At 43.4% G+C, this 22191-nt stretch overlaps 1 protein-coding gene across 1 annotated transcript; it reads right to left on the minus strand.

Moving 5' to 3' along the window:
* Window positions 1-2616: 2616 nt before the first annotated feature.
* Window positions 2617-17449, minus strand: LOC146990515 (NGFI-A-binding protein 1-like). Its single transcript, XM_085794965.1, has 8 exons — window positions 16888-17449; window positions 11629-12431; window positions 11388-11521; window positions 11042-11093; window positions 9692-9811; window positions 8291-8459; window positions 5976-6155; window positions 2617-5089 (listed from the first exon to the last, which is right to left on the minus strand). The coding sequence occupies exons 2-8, from the start codon at window positions 12427-12429 to the stop codon at window positions 5013-5015; spliced, it is 1533 nt and encodes a 510-aa protein (XP_085651091.1). The 5' UTR covers window positions 12430-12431; window positions 16888-17449; the 3' UTR covers window positions 2617-5012.
* Window positions 17450-22191: the final 4742 nt, after the last annotated feature.

Here is a 22191-nt window from a genome sequence, read left to right on the forward strand (position 1 = left end):
TTTGGGAAGAATAACTTAAATTTATCCTTAATAGTGCATTAATATCATAAACTAGATGAATAATTCAGTACATCTTGAAGCCACTACACAGTGAGAGGTAGATAACACACTTTATTTGATTTCTGTTGTGTTATTTTGACTCATTCCCCACTTCTTCCAGTCCAATATGCTGCTTTTAAAAGTCTGAACAACGATGCCTTGTCCTGCAGCGACACCGTGTGGTTAGTTCCGGTTACTGCAGCACTCAACACCGAGCCAGTGGCAGCAGATGGCAGTGTCTCTCTCTGCCCTCAACTAAACCATTAGAGCGACGCCACCTGGTTGGAAATAACAATAATAATTCAAGAAGAGAACAGCCTCTAATGCTTTACTTTGTTTGTCAGGTTAAATTCCTTTTATATAAACACAATCTGCACTGAAGCCTCTAATGCATTAGTCTTCTTTTATTTGACCTGGCAGCATCTCTATGTTTGTTTTGAGCTCTTGGGCAGCCTGGGTGGGTGGAGTTTTGACACCCAGTGTAAAAATAATGACCTACAAAAGACAAAGAGAGAGAGAGAGAGAGATTACTCACTGGAAAGGGTTGCTTCGGTTTACTTTCCTGCAGCTCCCAAACTTTTCATCTGACTTTATCTTGAATTGCAGTAAACTCCACCCACCTGGAGCTCCAAGTAGGTTAAAGCAAACAAACCTGACACTGACTAATGGTGTCTCACACAGGACAGGAGACTGTCCTGAATTAGGACTGAATCCTCAGGAGGAGAACTCACTGACTTCCATGTGTCGGTGTTAATAGTTAGAGTTATTTTATCTTTACTCCACTTTCTGCTGTTTTGTTTTTGTCAGAATAAACATCAAGTTACATTTTCCATCTTAGTCATATTGATTTTCCTTGAGCCTGTTGGTCAGTGGATGAATATGGAAGGAGACAGGTTTCTAATCCTCTAATGTCTTTGCTTTTTATCTGTGTCACTTTTTTCTCTGGGCTGCTGTCAAAGTTTAATTCTAATGTTTGCACAGAGCAGCTGCATTTCTTTCTCTTCTTTTTCTCCCTCCCTCCTGCATGCTGCAGTGAGGCGGAAAACAAAGGAGGGAAGGAAGGAAGGGAGACAAACAAGGCGATCCTTAACGAAGCTGCAGGGAGGAGAGGCGATAATTCACCGACGCCCACACCTTCTCAAAGCAGTCAGCTTCCTGCTCCTTTTCAACAAAAAAAAAAAAAAAGAGGGTGATGGGTGCGCTCGGCAGAATCCCTCCCACGCTGCTTAGCGGCTGGCTTCCACCCACCGCCCGTGGAGCCGCCCACATCCCCGCGGTTGCCACGGCAACACATCATCATCAGTGACTTGCACCGGAGGAGGAGGAGGAGAGGAGGAGGAGGACAGAGAGGGGAGGGGAGGGGAGGGGAGGGGAGCAGGGCTGCCACTGTGAGCAGCAACCGGCGTGGGTGTTCATGAGCTGAGCTATTCTCCAGAGAAAATCTGTCTACGCGCGTGTGTGTGTGTGAGAGAGAGAGCAGGGCGTGGGGTGGAGAGGGGGATGATGGGAGGTATGTGAAAAGGACCTGCGTCACCGTGACTCATCAGCCGGTTTCACAATGTGTTGATGTGACGCTGATGCAAATGGCCTGAGACGAAGAGACTCATGGCACAAAAAAACAAACAGAAGAGGGAAGAAGCTCCTTTAAAGGAAGCTGCACCGTCCGAGGATCCTGCTCACCTGTGCTGCACACACACACACACACACACACACACACACACACACACACACACTGGGAGTCTCAGCCATGCAGGATTCAAACCGGCGTTGCTCCAGCCAGCAGCTCCTCCCTGCAGCTGATGTATAATCAAGCAAAACATTATCATCATCACTGCATTTTAGTGCCGAGGCTGTAACCTGTGATTACTGCAGCACAAAGACCTGCTAACATGCTACAACATGCTAACACCAGCAGCTACATGCAGCTTGTTTTTCTTTTTTTGGTTTAAATCTGCAGCTACGGCACCAAAAAAAAAACTAAAATTAAAGAAATAAATGTCTTCCAAGGTCATTTAAACAACTTTCTGACTGAGCAGCAGCCAGGGATGGACAGAGTACTCCACCCCAGTATGAGTACAAATACTACTGGTCAAAATTTTAAAGTAGCTCAGTCGACATGTTACTCGAGTAAGAGTAAAAAAGTACTTGCTTTTAAATTTACTTTAAGTAAAAGTAAGAGTAAGAGTAAATTTCTTATTTTTCACATCAATGAATTACTATATTTTTTTCTAAATGAATGTAAGGAGCTTTTAACTCTTGTTAGTGAGAATGAACTCTTTGAAAGCAGCTGCACTGATGTGCTGCTTTTAGGGGTTAGGGTTTCCTTCACAGACAAACACAGCTTGTGTCCAATAGGATTTTAGAAAAAAAAAAGAGTACTTTTCAGCCTTCCCAGGAATTAACTCGAGTAAAAGTAAAAATATTTGTCTTGGAAATGTATTCAAGTACATTTCTGGCCCCGCGGGGCCAGCGGGGCCAGCGGGGCCGGCGGGGCCAGCAGGGCCGGCAGGGCCGGAGCTAACATTAGTAGGACACTCGAGTCGCGGGACGACATTGATGACAGAACGCACCACACAATAGAGTTCAAAAAAATAAAGTTTAATGTTTATGTGCTGTATAACAAATAAAATATATTAGTGTTTAAAAAACAGGTGCATAACTAGGTGAAGCCTAATCTATCACTTTACAATAACCGGTGAGGAGAGCGGCTGATCGCTGAGACGCCGCGCCGTTCTCCGGGAAAAAGAAAAAAAATAGAGATATATATATATATATCGTAACGACGGTCGTTTTTTTTCCAGATCCTCGTTAATTTGAATTTTCCTGCGGCTCGAAAACAAAACAACATCAACATCAACATCAATAACAACAAGAAGGTGGCGGAGAAATGATGAGAAGAGCTGGAGAGAAAGTCTTTAAATACAGGTGAGACGACAGGTACGATGGATCCACACACTTATTACTTACATAAATATTGCATTGGCGTGTCGTCGTCGTGGTGACACTAAAACTATCTGCACACACACACACAGTTGTGGACGTTTTTCGGGACGAACAGTATTTACACACAGAAAAAAACACAGCGAACACTCATTTTGTTATTTTCTACGTCTAAACAGCAACAACACATTACACAACGTCTCTGATGGCGGAAAAAGTGTTAGGAGCTAAGGCTAATCATCATCATCATCATCATCATCATCATCATCATCATGTAAAGCAGGTTTTTGTACACCAGACACGTTCACACTTGTGTTTTTTGTTTTTTTGTCTCCTCATAAGACATGTTAAAGAGTTCTTCTAGTTCTTCTTTTTGTGTTTTGTGTTTTTTTGATTTTGCTCTACGAACATGAACACTGTATCGACACCAAGAATCTACAGCAAAGTTACACTGGACAAGATAAAACCCTGGTTGGTTGAGAGAGATTAGGCGAACACTATCTGTTATCATGGTACAGTACTATTATTTACAGTGGAGGAACAGCAACAAACAGGAAGTTGACCTCTTTTTTTTTTTTTTCGTTTTTCTTTTTTCTGCTGCTGCTGATAAAACCACAAACTGTTTATTATTATTACTATTTTTATCTTCAATATTTTTCTTCTTTTTATAATTCCTGAAATTCTCCCTGTTTGTTTGTAGACGCGCATCGTTGTTTTTTTTTTGTTTTTTTGGTTCAACAGCAGTGTGTTTCGGCTAAATTACAAAGTGAAACGAACCGATTCGCTTCGGCCTCCGTTATTCGTCCTCTGCTTAAATTACATCCCATAAATATACACAAGACGAGAGCGAAGGAAGGGGAGGGAGGGGAGAAGGAACCTGCTACAGGGGCTGAATCCTAACTCGGTAACCTGCAAAACGCTGATGACGTCTTTCCTCGTCAATCCAACACTTTGCATGACGACCGTAACCATGTGCACATCAACATCTGATCCCCAGCACCTTTAAAATGTTTTATTTTTAATATGAGTTGATGATTATAGAGTGGCGAAGTCCGCTGGAAACCCCCATGGGACCTTTCAGAGCGTAAAAAATGAATTAAATACTTATTTTCTGATCCCACAGTCGTTGTGCCTTGGATTACACACATGTTGTTTATAGGTTTAAATGATATGTCAAGAGTTTGACTGCTTATTGAGCCATTCTTCAGTTAGATTTGTTGCAGAGTTAAAGTGCGGCTCATACAAAACCTAACATTATCAAAATTCTTCTAAATTGTCGTCTTCTTTGCATGAAAAATGATCTTTAAATATCATAAACAACCTGTGAAATCCACGGCACAATTCAAACAGGACCAGAAAATAATTTTTATCTACCCATTGATCATTTTTCACTTTTGAGGACCCGTGTATCGGGACTTCGCCGCTCTATCGACCTTAAAATTTGCTGCCGATATAAAAATAAACTTCAATTCAGTCAGTTCATGAATCAAAATACTAATTTAGTGCAATTAATGTCCAATATTGGGTTAACAATTCAGTCAAAGTGCAGCAAACAGCACCGGAGCGAGTCGGGAGGTTCCAGCCGTCACGCAGAGCGTCGAGTGGTGAGTTTAGGACTCGGTTAGGAGCCGACGCGTCAACAGGAAGCAACAGGAGGAGAAACAACCAGGGAGCAGAGGTCCAGAGTTACACATCGCTCTTAAATTACATCCACATTAATAATCAACAGACAAAGACCTGCAGAGCTGCCACGGCCGCTCCAGGTGCTTTGGCAAAAATACCTTAAAAAACAAAAAATTAAAAATAAAAACATTAAAAACAACAAGAGAAAATAAAATAAAAATAGAAATAAATGCTATTCATGAGGCAACATTGGTTGTTAAGGCTCTACTGTGGCTGTGCTTGCTTAGTATCTATTGACGGGTAATAACTGCATACGGTCAGGTGTGAGTAGAGTGACGTCGGGGGCAGGAGGGGCAGGAGGGGGTCGGGGGGGCAGGAGGCAGGAGGCAGGAGGCAGGAGGCAGGAGGCACTATGTGGAGTCTTCAGGCTCTGACTTGATGATCTTCTTCTCTGCGCTGCTGGACGACCGCTGCGACGTCCCGTTTTCTACACAAGAAGAAGGAGGAGAAGAAATTTAGAACAGGAAACAGGAGCAGGAAACTCTCCTCACTGCAGAAACTCAAACTCTTACCAAGAATATTTGTCTTATTTCTAGTCAAAACAATCTCATTATACTTAAAATAAGACTCATCACATAAAAAGCAGCTTGTTTTTAGACACTTTTTACATCTTTCAAGCATATTTTCACTTGAAATAAGAAAAATCTGATAGTGGAGCAAGTTTTTCTTACGGTATTACAAGCACAAAAAACCTGCTTTCACTGGCAGATTTTTCTACTTATTTTAAGTAAAAATTTGTTTGAAACAAGTGAAAATGATCTAAAAACAAGTTATTTTTAGGTGACGAGTCTCATTTTAAATGAAAAGAGATTAGTTTTGACTAGAAACGAGACATTTTGACAAGATACAGTAGATAGATAGAACGATAGATAGATAGAACGATAGATAGATAGATAGAACGATAGAACGATAGATAGAACGATAGATAGATAGAACGATAGATAGATAGATAGAACGATAGATAGAACGATAGATAGAACGATAGATAGATAGATAGATAGATAGATAGATAGATAGATAGATAGATAGATAGATAGATAGATAGATAGAACGATAGAACGATAGATAGAACGATAGATAGATAGATAGAACGATAGATAGAACGATAGATAGAACGATAGATAGAACGATAGATAGAACGATAGATAGATAGATAGATAGATAGATAGATAGATAGATAGATAGATAGATAGATAGATAGATAGATAGATAGATAGATAGATAGATAGATAGATAGATAGATAGAAGAGTATAAAGAATAAGAATATAAAGAACAAACTATAGAAAAGGCATCAACGTCCAGCGTCACCGACCTGTTGCTGGTGTTTTGGTCTCGTCTGTGTTGTTGTTGTTGCTGTTGTTGTTGTTGCTGTTGTGGTTGCTGTGGTTACTGTTGTGATGGCGCTTCAGCTCGTTGGCCAGCTGCTTGCCCAGCGGGAGGTCTCCCTCCTGCATGCTCTGACTGACCACACGCAGGTTGATGGGACGCTCGTCTGCAGAGGAAACACAACTCTGACTTACTATCACACTTTGTTATAAAAACTAAATTCAAATTTCAGATTCAGTCAAAACAAATCCAGCAGGAAACGAGCAGCGAACATCAGCCCAGATGTTCTCCTATTGTTGTACATGTTGAATATTCCCATCGGAAACAAAGAGAGTTTTGTGTTTGTGTGTGTTGAAGCTGCTGATCCCTCGTGTTTGTCTTTCATTCCTCCAGAGACAAAGAGAGAGGAACCTGCTTCTTCTGCTTCTCTCACATTAATCTGTGTTTTTTATTTTACAGGTTGATTCTCAGCGCTGCGTTCTAGAAGTTTCCTTATTCTTTTCATTATTTTGTTTCCCTATAATCGAAGGCTGATTTCTGTCTGAGAATAAATTCATCTTCAAGTCGGACGTGTCGAGAGATTATTTTAATTATCTAAGTAATAAAAAGGTCAGGAAATTACTCAAGTTACCTATAAATGTAGGTAGTATACATGTTCAGGGGTGCTGTGTTAGAGAATGTAGGTGCTTTTGTAATGAATGAAGTTTGAATTTCTTTTTTTTTCACCCCTCCCTTTTATTTTTATTTTTATTTTCCTTTTTAACCTATTTTCTTTCTGTATATGCTTCAATGATAAGACTTGATGAGCTGTTTCTTGTCTTCAAATAAAAAGTTTAATAACAAAAAAAAGGTCAGGAAATAACAAAATAAAGCCTGTTGTAGTATACGTATATAGAGAAGATTGAAGATTAATCGATTGTTTTGTTGTTGGTTCATTTCCTGTCATCTGATTGATTATGACTGAGAATGGATCCAAAAAAATTAACTAAACTTATTTTGAATACATGTTAATATTGAACTATTTATCTGCAGTTTGTTTATGTTTGAATATGAGGTGGGGTGAATTATTATTATAAGTTTTCTGTTTCTGATTCTCAGTTTTTACTCTTTTCGAAGAAGAGAGGGAGGGATGAGAGAGGAGAGATTAAGACAAACAGAGGACGTGAAGAGGAAAAATAAGAGATGACAAATGACATGGAGAGAGGGGACAAGAGGAAGGAAAGCAGAGAAGAAGGAAAAGAAGAAGAGGGGGAGGAGAGAGACGCCCCCCTCTGGGCAACTGGCTGGAGGTAAACAGGCGTGGGCGTGATAATTACAGGTGCATTGTGGCGTTTGTGGGAACAGCGTTATAATGAGCTGTCGGAGTGGGTGAAGGAGGCGAAGGATGGAAATGAGACGAGGCCTGGAGGAGAAGTACGATCCTGAATAATGATGATGTGTCTCCTCTCGTCTTCCACCCGACTCACAGCTCACAGAGAGACGGAGACCAAAACATGGAGAGGAAGAAGAAAAGAAGGAGAAGAAGAGGAGGAGGAGACGTGGCAGCTGCCATGTGTACAGGTGTTGTTGAACACCGTGTGGCGTTCAGGGACACTCCGTCTCATCGATAGTTGTAGGGATAGTTCAACATTTTGTCAAACTGGCCCATTGCCATAATCCCTATAGTCATAGCAGTAGGTTCGTTACCTTTAATTGTCGGTGCAAGCTGTTTTTAGAACGGCGGAGCAGAGCCGTGAGCTGCTCAGAGCTACGCTACGGAGGCTCATGGGATTTCTTGGTTTCCCTCATCAAACTCATCAAATACACAATCCAACAACTCCACAACGCTCTGGTGGACAAGTTGTGAGCTGCACATTCACCACACTATGAGATAATAACACAACGTTACCACACAGAGTTGTTTTAGAGGGAAATACAGAGACTGCTTGATGAAAACTGCCCTGAAGGCAAGTTTTTCATCAGCGGTTTTGCATGAATTTCCCTCTAGAACAACTCTGTGTGGTAACGTTGTGTTATTATCTCATAGCGTGGTGAATGTGCAGGTCACAACTTGTCCACCAGAGCGTTGTGGAGTTGTTGGATTGTGTATTTGATGAGTTTGATGAGGGAACCAAGAAATCCCATGAGCCTCCGTAGCGTAGCTCTGAGCAGCTCACGGCTCTGCTCCGCCGTTCTAAAAACAGCTTGCACCAACAATTAAAGGTAACGAAACTACTTCTATGACTATAGGCGTTATGGCAATGGGCCAATTTGCCAAAACGTTGAACTATCCCTTTAAAGAGCAGGCGGTGTCTGTCTCACCTTGGGTGTCTCTGGAGGCGTCGGCCGCCGCTCCGTTAGTGTTCTGGGCGTCGTTGAGGTACTTGAGCGCGGCGGGCGGGATCCTCCAGTCCAGCGCCTGCAGCCGCTCCTGCACGGCGGCGTCCTGCAGGATCTCCATCTGCCTCGCCAGCAGCCGCTCCAGCTGCATCTGGGTGGACATGGACATGAACACACCACGGTCACAGTCAGTTTGCGTCATCGCTAAATGAATATCAATGAAGATCAAGAATCTTCGCTGTGCTTTTATTTTGTAGGAGCAGCTGGATTCATGAAGCTCAAATACCGGAGAAACTAAACTTCCTGTTCGGATGTATAGATAGATACTTATATTAATGCAAAGCCCTTTTAACTTCTACGACTACTTCCACCTCTGTCATACGGATTTGTATTCATAGAAGTGTCTGTAACTAACAGACTGTCAGTGAACACAACATGCAGGACGACTGACGTCCAAACTGCGGCTGAAACGCTAAAGAATAATAATAAAAAAAATAAATAAAAAAAACGACAAAACAAACAACGTTGACGTCTGTCTGTGCTTTACTGTCGGTTTGAATTATTATGGGATGTTCAGAAGGCCGGTGGTTTGAATGGAGCCATGAAATCTCTTCTTCCTTTTGAATGCGATTTCTGGAAATCACATCAAAATGACAAGTGGAACTGCAGCACACACACACACACACACACACACGCACACACATACACACACACACACACAGATAAACACACATCTACATGAGACAGGCCACATGTTCAACACGCATGAAGAAGCGAAGGGGCGCACACACACACACAAACACACACACACACACACACAAACACACACACACACACTCACACACACACACACACACACACAGAAGGTAATGAGTTATCATAAAGCTCTCCTCCCACTCTCCGGCTCTAATTAGGAACAAACCACAGCAGCAGCGTGGAAACCAGTCGCCACCGTTACTGGGATCAAACTGGATCCCGCTGCCTCAAACATCTGCCGACACGGAGACGAGTCGCCACGGAGACCTCGCTAACGTGACAGCATTAAAAAAGGTGCACTGAAGAAACGCTGCGGTTCACATTAAAAACGAGGAAAAAACGAGAATAAACGAAAAAAGAGACTTTTACTTTGAAAATAGAAGTCTGACCAAAGGAAAAAAAGAAAAAAAAAAACATCCAGTCGCACAAAACTAAAATAATTTATGTAGAAAACAAAGACTAAAATATCATGTGTAATTTGAGGAAGGTTTTATTTATCAGTCATTTGTTAGGGACTATTTTCTGCAGCGGACTGATACATGTTCAAGATTTAGCCTCATTAATACGATGTGAGTTTCTGTCAGGCTGTTTCCTGTGTCTCTCCTCTTCACCTGTCTAACATCTCACCTGTAGATTTCTCCCGACCGTCTCCTCCCCTTTCAACTTGGCGCAGGCCAGCTGCTCCCTCAGCATCTCCTGCCTCATGTGGATCGCCTGCAGCGCCTCCTGGATGTCGAAGAAGTTCTCCTGCGGGTCAGAAAATAAAGTTCTGTAACAGTTAAATCAACATAAAACACAATAAAACTGCATCCTGAGGGAACTCCCTTCAGCGAGCAGGTGTCTCTTCCTGTTGAGTGAGAGCAGCCAATCAGAGCTCAGGGACGACCTCGGGCTGAAGAAGCAGCTTTGTTCCTCTCTCAGAGGGGGAGGTCAGAGGTCACACAGACAAAACTTGATGTTATTTAGAGTCCAGATTTGTTCCAGTTTCAGTCTGTATCACTGAGGTTACACTTCCTCTGTGTCGCTGCACGTGGTGGTGAGTTCAAGTGACGTAGGAAGAACCAGTGCCAGGCAGAGGCCGAGGGGTTCGACTGTGATTCACCTGGTTGTTGAGTTTGTGTTCAGTTTAGGTTATAGTTTAGTTTTCTGCTACCATCTCTCGTGTTATAGGGTCAGTTTCAAACAGTGTCTTAAAGGGATAGTTCAACATTTTGGCAAAGTGGCCCATTGCCATAACCCCTATAGTCATAGCAGTAGGTTCGTTAACTTTAATTGGCGGTGCAAGCTGTTTTTAGAACAGCGGAACAGAGCCGTGAGCTGCTCAGAGCTACACTACGGAGGCTCATGGGATTTCTTGGTTTCCCTCATCAAACTCATCAAATACACAATCCAACAACTCCACAACGCTCTGGTGGACAAGTTGTGATATGCACATTCACCACGCTATGAGATAATAACACAACGTTACCAGACAGAGTTGTTTTAGAGGTAAATGCAGAGACTGTTGATGAAAAACTGTCCCTGAAGGCAACGCGCATCAGCGGTTTTGCATGAATTTCCCTCTAAAACAACTCTGTGTGGTAACGTTGTGTTATTATCTCATAACGTGGTGAATGTGCAGGTCACAACTTGTCCACCAGAGCGTTGTGGAGTTGTTGGATTGTGTATTTGATGAGTTTGATGAGGGAAACCAAGAAATCCCATGAGCCTCCGTAGCGTAGCTCTGAGCAGCTCACGGCTCTGCTCCGCCGTTCTAAAAACAGCTTGCACCGACAATTAAAGGTAACGAACCTACTGCTATGACTATAGGGATTATGGCAATGGGCCAATTTGCCAAAATGTTGAACTATCCCTTGAAATAAGCTGTAAAAAACACTAAAAACATTTTGAAACAGTTTGTTTCTCATCTCTTGGTGACGTAGTTAGACTTCCTCATCCAGTGGCGACCCTAACCACACAGTGGAAGTGGAACCTCACCTCTGTTTTTATCCTCTTGGGGGACGGCTCGTCTCTGTCTCCACAGCGAGACCTGCAGAGACACGACAGGAGATGAACGTCAACACTTTACACAACTACAGACAGAGACAGACGGAGGACAGACGGAGACAGACGGAGACAGACGGAGACAGACGGAGGACAGACGGAGACAGACGGAGACAGACGGAGGACAGACGGAGGACAGACGGAGACAGACGGAGGACAGACGGAGACAGACGGAGGACAGACGGAGACAGACGGAGGACAGACGGAGGACAGACGGAGACAGACGGAGGACAGACGGAGGACAGACGGAGGACAGACGGAGGACAGACGTGTCTCTTACTTGCTGGTGCGGTAGGTGTATTTGTAGGTGACCTCTCTGGAGATCTGCCGTGCGAGTCCAAACAGCTCGTCTCGACGCGTCAGCAGCGCCATGTCCCTCATGCAGAGCTGAGCCGCCGCCTCGTTCACCGTCAGCTGCTCGCCACACACACACACACACACACAGGGGAGTGGGGTTAGTGGAGCAGAAACACACAGCATCACAGAAGGTGGTGTGTACGGTGTCCGCTGCGTGGTCCCACCTCGTGCAGCGTCAGGTGTTTCCCGTCCCTCCTCTTGGAGTCGAAGCGGCCGTAGATGGCGCTGTATTTACGGATCTCCTCCTCCCTGCGCGGGTCGTCGTCGCTCATGTCGAAGATGTGTCCGATCATCTTGGCCAGCTTCTTGTTGTTCTTCAGCTGCTCTTTGACCTCGCCCACGTCCGTCTTGGGAAGCCCCGGCGCCATCCGGTCCACGCACTCCAGGACGGACTGGACGGCGGCGGCGTCCAGAGCCTCCAGGGCGTCTCTGGGCGAGGACGGGGAGCCCAGGTCCGACGGCGACAGGCTGTGCTCGCTGTCGTTGCTGTGGCCCGACCAGAAGCGCGCCTCGCTGCCGCCCTGCAGCGGCGACCCGGCCGACGCTTTGTCCCTCGCCACGTCCAGCTTCCCCGGGTCGGAGCAGGCGGCGCCCACGGATTTGGACATCTTGACGCTGGCGGTGTTGGCCCGGTCCTGAGCGCCCAGCAGCGTGGGCGAGCCCTCGGGCAGCTTGTAGACGGGGATGCTGCAGACGGGCAGCGAGGTGAGCGGCTGGTTGAAGATGGCGGGGTTGGTGACCCAGTCGCGCAGCGCCTTCTGCAGACGCCGCACGTGCAGCGGCTTGCTGGCCATGCCCACCAGGGCCATGATCTCCAGGAACTCCTCCTCGCCGGCCTCACACAGCTGCTGCACGTCGTCGCCGCCCTGCTGGATGAAGGCCTCGTAGTAGTACAGCAGGTTGGCTCGCTGCAGGATCCGGTAGAGCTGCAGCTCGCCCAGCGTCCTCGGCAACACCGCCGCCATACCTGCACACACAGGGACAACATCAGAGGAGCAGCAAGGCATCCTGGGAAATAGTTATTTGCACAGCAGGTTTGACCAAACTCTCACTGTTGGGTTGAACCATTTCACATGGAAATTCAGCATCTCAAAGTCCTCACATTAAAGTTCCTTCAGAATAAAGGTAGATGTTTGTGTTAAAGCTCCTTCACAATAAAGGTAGAAGTTTCTATTAAAGCTCCTTCAGAATAAAGGTAGATGTTTGTGTTAAAGCTCCTTCAGAATAAAGGTAGATGATCCTGCTCTTTAAAATATCTCAACATTAGCACATTTTTAAATTACACATCTTGGTTATTTCATGTCACAAATGATCCTGGAACCACATTATCCTGCAGACTGAAGCAGACACATGAATCCTCTCGCCACCGCTGCCAGGTGCAGCGTTTCAGGTTATCAGGCCTCCACAGGTGCATGAAAAAGGTTAAAATTTGACTTTTTGCCACCGCTGCTGAATTTTTAGCTCGAATAATTCAGGATGTCGAAGTGTTTTTGGCGATCGAAGGTAAAAAAAAAAAAATGTTCAGGTGTGGAGTAAACTCAGAGAATTAAAGACGACAAAGCCGCCGTTAAAGGAGCTAATTCAGTCCATCTACAACCGAAGACAGATATTTCTCTCAAACTGTGTTTTTTAAATCGACTATTCCAGCCGTCACTTTGTTTCTACACGCATTAGAGACTCCACGCTTGCAGAGCCCAGTGAATAAACTTCTTCTGGCTGGTGACGTTGGGCTGTTTGCCGCCCTGACAGCCCGTCAGATCGCTATTTATCTCCCAAAGCGACGCCGTCCGTCACTCACGCTGCTGCCTACAATCTCAGAGCGGAGAAACGTTCAGATCTGTGCCAGACTCCTGTCACTCGCCACCTTAAACTGAGACAGAAGGAGGGATTGGGGGGGAGGTGGGGATCTGAGAGAGAGGCTTGTTTCTCACTCTTCTCCTCCTCCCTGTGTGTGCATGCGAGGCCCTGCGGAAGCCCGGCGAACAGAGGAGTGGCAGTCAGCAGGCCCGGACCACATGCCTCTCTCCACCCCTGCAGGATGTGTAGGTGGTGGGCTCGCCTCGCCCAGAATAGGCCCAGAGAGAGGGAGGGAGGGAGGGAGGGAGAGAAAGAGCCTCAGCCCAGGGAGCCAGGCAGGCCTCGACGAGCACAACGATCCCACATTCAACCATCAGCACCTTCAGTTTCTCTGCTGTGACACAGATGAGGAGGTCAGTGTGACAGCAGCGAGGCAAAGGTCAACTCCAACTCCTGAAATTTAAGAAAAAACGCTCCCACGCACCTGAGTTTACACTGAAATAAATGATTATCTACTCAAACCTCTGAGTCAATGTGCGTGTGTTTGTGTGAGATAAAAACTAAGGTCATGTTAAAGTCTGCAACTTTAATTTTAAAACATTACATTAACGCTTTCTGTGTTTTATTTTGAAAGGTTGCATCCATGAGAAGAGCTGAAAACCGTCTCTGCAGTTTTCCATCCAAACATCTTTCTACTGTATGGAGTTTTAATAGAAACTTCTACCTTTATTCTGAGCTTTAACACCTTTATTCTGAAGGAGCTTTAACACAAACATCAACCTTTATTCTGAAGGAGCTTTAACACAAACATCTACCTTTATTCTGAAGGAGCTTTAACATTAACATCTACCTTTATTCTGAAGGAGCTTTAATAGAAACATCTACCTTTATTCTGAAGGAGCTTTAATAGAAACATCTACCTTTATTCTGAAGGAGCTTTAAAGCAGATAACAGCGGCACGGCCGTTTCGGCTAATGCTGTGTTCAAGGAACGACCCGTGAACTCGTACCAGATCGAACTGGTATGACTTCACAGGAAGGAAAAACACAAAGTACGAGTTTCCTTGAACGCACCATGAGTCTTTAACACAAACATCTACCTTTATTCTGAAGGAGCTTTAATAGAAACATCTACCTTTATTCTGAAGGAGCTTTAATAGAAACATCTACCTTTATTCTGAAGGAGCTTTAATAGAAACTTCTACCTTTATTCTGAAGGAGCTTTAACATTAACATCTACAGTACCTTTATTCTGAAGGAGCTTTAATAGAAACATCTACCTTTATTCAGAAGGAGCTTTAACACAAACATCTACCTTTATTCTGAAGGAGCTTTAATAGAAACATCTACCTTTATTCAGAAGGAGCTTTAACACAAACATCTACCTTTATTCTGAAGGAGTTTTAATAGAAACTTCTACCTTTATTCTGAAGGAGCTTTAATAGAAACATCTACCTTTATTCTGAAGGAGCTTTAATGTGAGGACTTTGAGCCGTTGTGAGTTTCAGAAACCTGCTGAATTTCCATGTGAAACTCTGTCAGTTAGTTTGTTGTTTACGACCGATGAGCTGAGCCAGAGAGACAGAGAGGGAGAGAAAGTGGTGACACAGCAAAAATTCACTGTGGTGAAATAAAGTCAGAGACGACAGGAAGTTCAACGTGTGCGACACGATGAAGGACAATGAATGGAAACAGTGACCATCCAGTCAGCTCCTTCTACCCGTCGTCACGTTTCTGCGATCGCACTCGACTCGACACATCGGAGTAGATTTAGATTTAAAGATACATATATTATATATATATATATCAGGTTTGATTCTGCAGCAGCTTCACCTGCTGACCTCTGACCCCCCAAGGGAGACTGAGATTGACACATTCCCAGTGTGTCCTTGAAGGCACCTTTGAAGAAACGAGGAGTTTCCCCGACAACACCCGGGATTTCTACTCGTCTTCCCAGGAAGTTTGGGAGTCATGCAGCTGTGTAGAAGTTATTATATGTCTCACACACACAGACACACACACACACACACACACACACACACACACACACACGCTTCCTGTGAATTTCGTAAACACACTTTATAAACGTATAAAAATAAACTACAACGACGATGACGAAGACGACGACAGCGGGCGTTTTTTATCCTTTGACTGTGTGGGAGTCACCGCCGTCCGTCTCTGTGATGCGTTCGGGAACGTCTTGAGATTTTTAGGGAACAACGGGGTCCGAGCCAGTGGGCCGCATAAAGGAGGAGGAGGAGGAGGAGGAGGAAGAGGAGGAGGAGGTCTCAGTGTGTTTGACTGGTTGTATTATTATATAAATGCAGACTCTATAATACTATTATATCTATAATAATAATAATAATACCACTTCCATGACCCCTGGACAAAATGTAGACATCAGTTACTCCCAAAATATTTGTGATACATTGTCTTGACTAAACATGAAAACCACTTTTGACATGGGTTTCAACATTTTTAACCCCTTCCTGGCCAGTTGTTTTTGCTGCAAAAACACAACATTTCTATGGGGTTCTGGAAATACGCGCATATTTCATTAAATATTGCCTCATTTACATATTTAAATCTAAAATTTGACAAAACTTGTAATACAAAAAATATTTTTTAACTTTAAAATACATTAAAAAACCCATAGGCAGAAGTGGACGTTTTTGAAGGACAAAAGGAAAAGGAGGGTTAACAGGTGAGTTGCACCTGAGCAAATACAGATATTCCTGCAGCTTTAAAAGCACCACATAGTTTAAATTGACTCCAGTGTGTGTGTGTGTGTGTGTAATAAGCAGCAGTGTGAGTGTCAGGCTCTAATTGAAGTCCTGCTTCACAAAGCGAGTTTGGCGAGTTCAGCTTTTGACCTGGAAAAGAAGGTGTGCACTCATACAATAGCACAGACACACACACGCACACACACACACACAGAGGTGGTGTGTAGTGTGTAGTGTGTAGTTTTCCAGGTGAAATGCCACGCAGCCGACCACGGTTATCTGTGCCCTCCTCCCTCTTCCCTCAGACACCAGGAGCTCTTTGATTTCACTCTGATTCAAGAGGAATTTTCCAGTTTGTCAACGCCAAACAATGTTGTCGTACTCATCACTATGACCTTATGTGTGTGAGTGAGTGAGCGTGTGTGTGAGTGAGTGTGTGTGTTTGTCCACTGGAGTCTTTCAACATCACATTTAGTGCAGCCGTGGAGTTAAAAGTGGATTTACTGTACAGCAGAAACATCTTCCCTAATGTTCCCACAGTAACTTGTCTCAGGTGTTACTGTAAACATCCCATAATAACCTGTAATGATACATCTGCATCACATTCATTAACATGCACATGAGTTTTGAGCTGTTTGTACTTAAAAAAAACCACAAAAACCCCTCCACTCCACTAATAATAATATAACATTCTGACATGAAACACAAAGCAGCTCTGACGCTGCTGCATCTGTATCCGTCTGTTCTACATCCAGATGTTTGCTTGTTAATAAAGAGTTGAGCAGATGTTTGAAATGACATTATTGTAGTGTTTCCTCTGCAGGGCAGCGTGCAGAGCTGCAGCAGCAGCAGCAGCAGCAGCAGCAGCAGGTAAGGTGCAGGATCAGATTAGAGCCGTGCCTACCTGGTGAGTCTCTGGCCCCCTTTGGTCCGCCCTGGTCTGGCTCCTCTTCTTCCTCTTCCTCGCTGTGTATCAACACAACACAACACAACACAACACAACACAACACAACCCCGTGTGTCAATATGTTGCAAAAAAAATTACAAAAAAGAAAATAAAAAAAAAAGCCCGTAAACAGGATCCAACCAGAGAAAAGCTCCGCGCGTAAAATTCAAAAAAAGCGTAAAAATGAAGTGGAGCCAGTCGGAGGATGAAGTCCCGGACTCGGCTCGGCTCGGCTCGGCTCGGCTCCCTCTCTCCTCCGCGTCTCTCTCTCTTCTCTCTTCTGGGAAACTTTTTGTGTCTCCCGCCGCTCGGAGAGGACGCAGACGGACACACACAGACAGAGACAGTCGCTGTGACCTTCGTGTGCGTCTTTTCGGTGCGTCTCTTTCTCCTCCGAGTGTGTGTGTGCGCACCGCTGTGACGAGTGTGTGTCTGTGCGTGTGTGAGTGAGTGAGTGAGTGTATGTGTGTGTGTGTGTGTGAGTGTGTGTGAGTGTTTCAGTCCTCTCCCAGCGTCTCTCCACTCCCCCTGCACTCACTGCTCGACACACCGTCAACGCACGCAGGCGCACACACACTTCCGCTTTGCGTTACAAAATAAAAGCTCAGAGGCAGAATGGTCGGCCTACATAACATTATTCATTATTCCTACAAATAAAGTTATTCAAAACTAAACTGTGCACTTTTATTGTGAAATAACTTTAATTAAACTAATAGGCTACATATATTTTATTTTATTTTAGACTCCAGTTCAACGTCAACGTTTACTGTCTCTCTTAGCACTTAAAAAAGTTAATATTATAATATAATAATAAAACTAATATTCAAAGATCACAATAAAGTCAGAAACACCAAGAAATCTGCAGTGGAGCAGTGGAACAGCACTAAAACTACAGTATAATGAATTTATCATTTAATTTGATGTGAAAGTCAGATAATTTCAAAGTTAAAGTGTTTATTTCTGTAGATTATTATTATATTACTTGACTAGATTATTATAATTCCTTGTCCATAGTTTTTTATTTATCTACAGACATTTTAGTCTTCAATAAAACATATATTTCCTGGAGATCAGTGTCACTGTTCTTCACATAAATATAAATAAAACAGAGCATTATGCACAGCTCATCAGTCCTTTTACTGGTTAATCAATAGCCTGGATTATTTTGATCAGTTCATTCAGTATCTGAGGCTCTTGTTCATGTTCTTTTTATTTTATTTTATTTGTATTTACCCTCCTAATCATTTTCGTTTGGAAGACAAAGGTCAGGTGCTTTTATTTTGAACAGCACTAAAACTACAATATACTGAATTTATCATTTCATTGGACGTAAAAGTCAGATAATTTCAAAGTAAAAGTGTTTATTTCTGTAGATTATTAGCCTATTATTATCATTATATATATATATATATATATATAATTACATTATAATTCCTTGTCCATTGGTGCAAATTTATAGTTTTTTTTTTAATTTATCTACAGACATTTCTTCATAATCTTCAATAAAATATAGGCCTATGTATATTTCCTGGAGCTCAATGTCACTGTTCTTCACATAAACATAAATAAATGCACAGCTCATCAGTCCTTTTACTGCTTAATCAATAGCCTGGATTATTTGGATCAGTTCATCTGAGGCTCTTGTTTATGTTATTTTTATTTAGTATTTTTTGTAGATGTTTATCCTCCTGATCATTTTCGTTTGGAAGACAAAAGGTCAGGTGCTTTTATTTTGTAGACGCTTCCTGTCTGCCGTGTCCTCGGCGCGCGCCAGCTTCACGCGGCAGCAGCAGAAAGTGGGATATTCCGCGCGGTTGCCACAGAGCCTCTCTCTCTCTCTCTCTCTCTCGCCCACGCTGCTCCCTGCGTGACGCAAATCCGCGCGTGGGCGGACACACGGGGCGTGGGAGGCTTTCTGCACGGAATACCAAACACAGGCAGGTTCAACACCCACAGAGACACGCAGAGACGCAGCAGTTTGCACACTTCATGTTCTCAAACTCAATTAAAAACGCGGATCTTATTTCATTATTTGATCCTCCGCAGAAAAAACCAATAGTCGATAGATTATAGATATCTGATACTGATCCACGGACTTCTGCTACTGCTTTTTATCTACTTTGATTTGATTTTTTTTGACCCTTTGATTCATTAAAATCCTCATTGATAAGTGTATTTGCATGTGCACAGTGAATAAAATAACTTTATTTTGTCTATATGCACAGATACATCATGTATTTGTGTGTTTTCCATGTGTAATATTAAATATGTGCATGTTCAGCCTGTAAAATGTCAATATTAACATATTTATGTCTATAATATACTTTACATGTGTTTGTATGAGGTGTTTTTGTGTACATAACGTTTATATTTCATAATAATATCATCAAAGCTTTCATCAAAAAGAATATTAACACACAGACTCTGTTGACAACATGCAGTTTGTGTCCATGGTAACTGTCACATCTTCACCATCAGAAATGTCAGTATTTGTTTATTTTACATCATGTATGTGTGTTTTTCTTCATCTATATATTTGTATATAGACCTGTGCTGCAGTATGTTACTGTCATATATATAGAAGAGTATTTATAGTTGTGTTTTTAACTTGTGTTTGTCTATATATATAATGTGTATGTGTATTTATAAGTTTAATACATTAAAGAGTCAGACATCCCCAGCATCTGATACTGTAAATGAAACTCTGTGTGTGTGTGTGTTTTTGCCCCAAATGGTGAGCGGTGTGAAGTGCGTGTGTGCGTGTGTGCGAGTGTGTGTCGGTCATGTGTGAGTCCGTGGAGTGGCGTGTGCGTCACCGAGACGACGCCTTTATGCAAATACTCAGATTCAGATTTCACAATTCTTCATGAAGCAGCAGCGATGTGACGGGACATGCAGCGTGTGTGTGTGTGTGTGTGTGTGTGTGTGTGTGTCACATGTTTAAAACTTACTTGCACTAAATGAATACTACTTCTACCACTGTATCAGCTGTACTATTACTAGTATTAATACTTCACTACTTGAAGCACTGCTGCTGCATTTGTCCATCAGTTACTGTAGTAGTTTGTTGTAGTACTTACTGTAATACTAGAAGTGTTGGTACTGATTCCTGCGTACTATTGCAGCTACTGCAACTGCACTATATGTAGTACCACTGCTATTATGGTCTGTCTGTCATCTGACATGATGCAATTACCCCAGATATTACCTCAGCTCCTTCTAATACTAAGAGTAATACTAATAGGGTCAATTTAAACTAACAGATATCACCATGAAACTTCCCAAGTTTATCACTTACATTAAGACAAATATTTTTTGTATTACAAGTTTTGTCAAATTTTATGTTTAAATATGTAAATGAGGCAATATCTGATGAAATATGCGCTAATTTGCATATATTTCCAGAACAGAAATCTGAACAATGGATAAAGCTACTTTCAAAATTCTTGTTTTATTTTGTTGACATATAAGAGTCAGAAGTTTTTAGAGTCGACATCGTTGTTCAGGAGAGAGAGAGCTTTACTATGACACCTAACACGACATGAGTCAGACTAACTTTTGACAAGATGAAGTAAAATAAAAACTTAAGCCGCCACATGGAAAAGTTGAGTTGAGATGTTTGTTGGTCGTTGTAAACCATAGGATGTTTGATGTAAACATGGAAGAACGTCTAAAAACAGAGATCAAATGAAGTTTTTCTGAACAACTTTTCCATGTGGCGGCTTCAGGACACTTGGGTCAGTACAGACCAGCAGTATGGAGGTATCTGGATGTTTTGGACCAATCAGAAGTGAACTCTATCCACCGCCATTATATGAAAACTCCGTCACCAGCCGAACCCCCCCTGGAACTCCTAAAGCGTTTTGATGGATGACTCTGAAAGTTCTCCAAACACTTCCTTGGCATGATGGTGAGTAGAAAAATTGGTGGATTATCAATTTTTTGGGTGAAGTATCCCTTTAATGTGGCACTGCATTCTGGGTGAGATGAAGCCCAGAGAGAAGTGAGTACAGGAGCTATTCCGGGGAACTAGGCCAGCCGCCGCCACCAGTAGAAAAACCCCCCGGGGATCAAACCTCCCCTTACTCCCACCCCTCCACCCCCCAAACCCCTCTATCTTCATCATCTTCATCATCATCATCATCATCTTCATCATCATCCACCTCCACCCGCCTCTACACCCCGAAGAACACAGCGGCAATAAAGTAAAATAAAAGAAGTGCAATTTACACCGAGCGCTGCAGCGGCTTTCATGTGTCTTCAAAAGCCCAAATGATGAGAAAACTAGTATTTGTACAGCGTGTTTGTCTGTGTGTGTGTGTGTGTGTGTGTGTGTGTGTGTGTGTGTGTGTGTGTGTGTGTGTGGGCGGGTGGGGTGGAACTCCTTGCTTTTCAGATCCTCTAATTAATTTCAGAAGGAAACTAAAACAAATATCAAAGCAAAACTGCAGATTTGCTGAAATATAAAAAAAAATCCTGCGGGAGGGAGGGGTAGGCTACTACTACACACACACACACATGTACACACACATACACACACAGACACACACACACACACACGTGAAGACCATGCCGTGTGGTCGAAAGCTCCGGAAAAAGCTGTGATTCTCATGCAAATGTTTATGATGTGTTTTCCAAACGCACACATGGAGCAGGTGGGCAGGTATACGGATTCCAGTCCGCCCACCTCCAGCCTCTAAATCCATGTGTGTGTCTGTGTGTGTGTGTGTGTGTGTGTGTGTGTGTGTGTGTGTGTGTGTGTGTGTGTGTGTGTGTGTGTGTGTGTCTGCGTGTGTGTGTTATTATGCAGATATGACCTTCTAACGGCGTTCCCATGGATCAACCTCCGAGCAGACGGGGATCAAATCAAATTCTGAACAGAACCAGGAGAGGAGGAGGAGGAGGAAGAGGAGGAGGAGGAGAGAGGAGGAGGAGAGAGGAGGAGAAAGAGGAGGAAGAGGAGGAGGAGGAGGAGTATCAGCTCCATATCTCTGTCTTTTGACCTCCCTCCCTTCCTCCCCGTCCTCACCCCTCTGTCTCACCTACACACACACACACACACACACACACACACACACACACACACACACTGAGCTCAATAACTAACAACAAGAGCCAAACAAGAGCAAATTAGAGCGGCGGCGGCGGCGGCGGCAGGAAATGGGATGTCCACCCACACGGTGAGGCAGTCGACACCCAGGCTGCCTGTTCCCACAAGTCCCAGTTTCCCCAGTTTGGTCTCCACGCCACCACCGCTGCTTT

Source organism: Trachurus japonicus, chromosome 2 (genome assembly GCF_045865225.1).
Source record: "Trachurus japonicus isolate A0001 chromosome 2, Traja_1.0".
NCBI lineage: Eukaryota > Metazoa > Chordata > Actinopteri > Carangiformes > Carangidae > Trachurus > Trachurus japonicus.

Excerpts from the sequence above, each read along its gene's own strand:
- LOC146990515 (XM_085794965.1), bottom strand. The coding sequence starts at position 12,429 with ATGGCGGCGGTGTTGCCGAGGACGCTGGGCGAGCTGCAGCTCTACCGG. Across the intron at positions 11,094-11,387 it reads TACACCTACCGCACCAGCAA|GTCTCGCTGTGGAGACAGAG; the intron begins GTAAGAGACACG and ends GTGTCTCTGCAG. Across the intron at positions 9,812-11,041 it reads CCAAGAGGATAAAAACAGAG|GAGAACTTCTTCGACATCCA; the intron begins GTGAGGTTCCAC and ends TCTGACCCGCAG.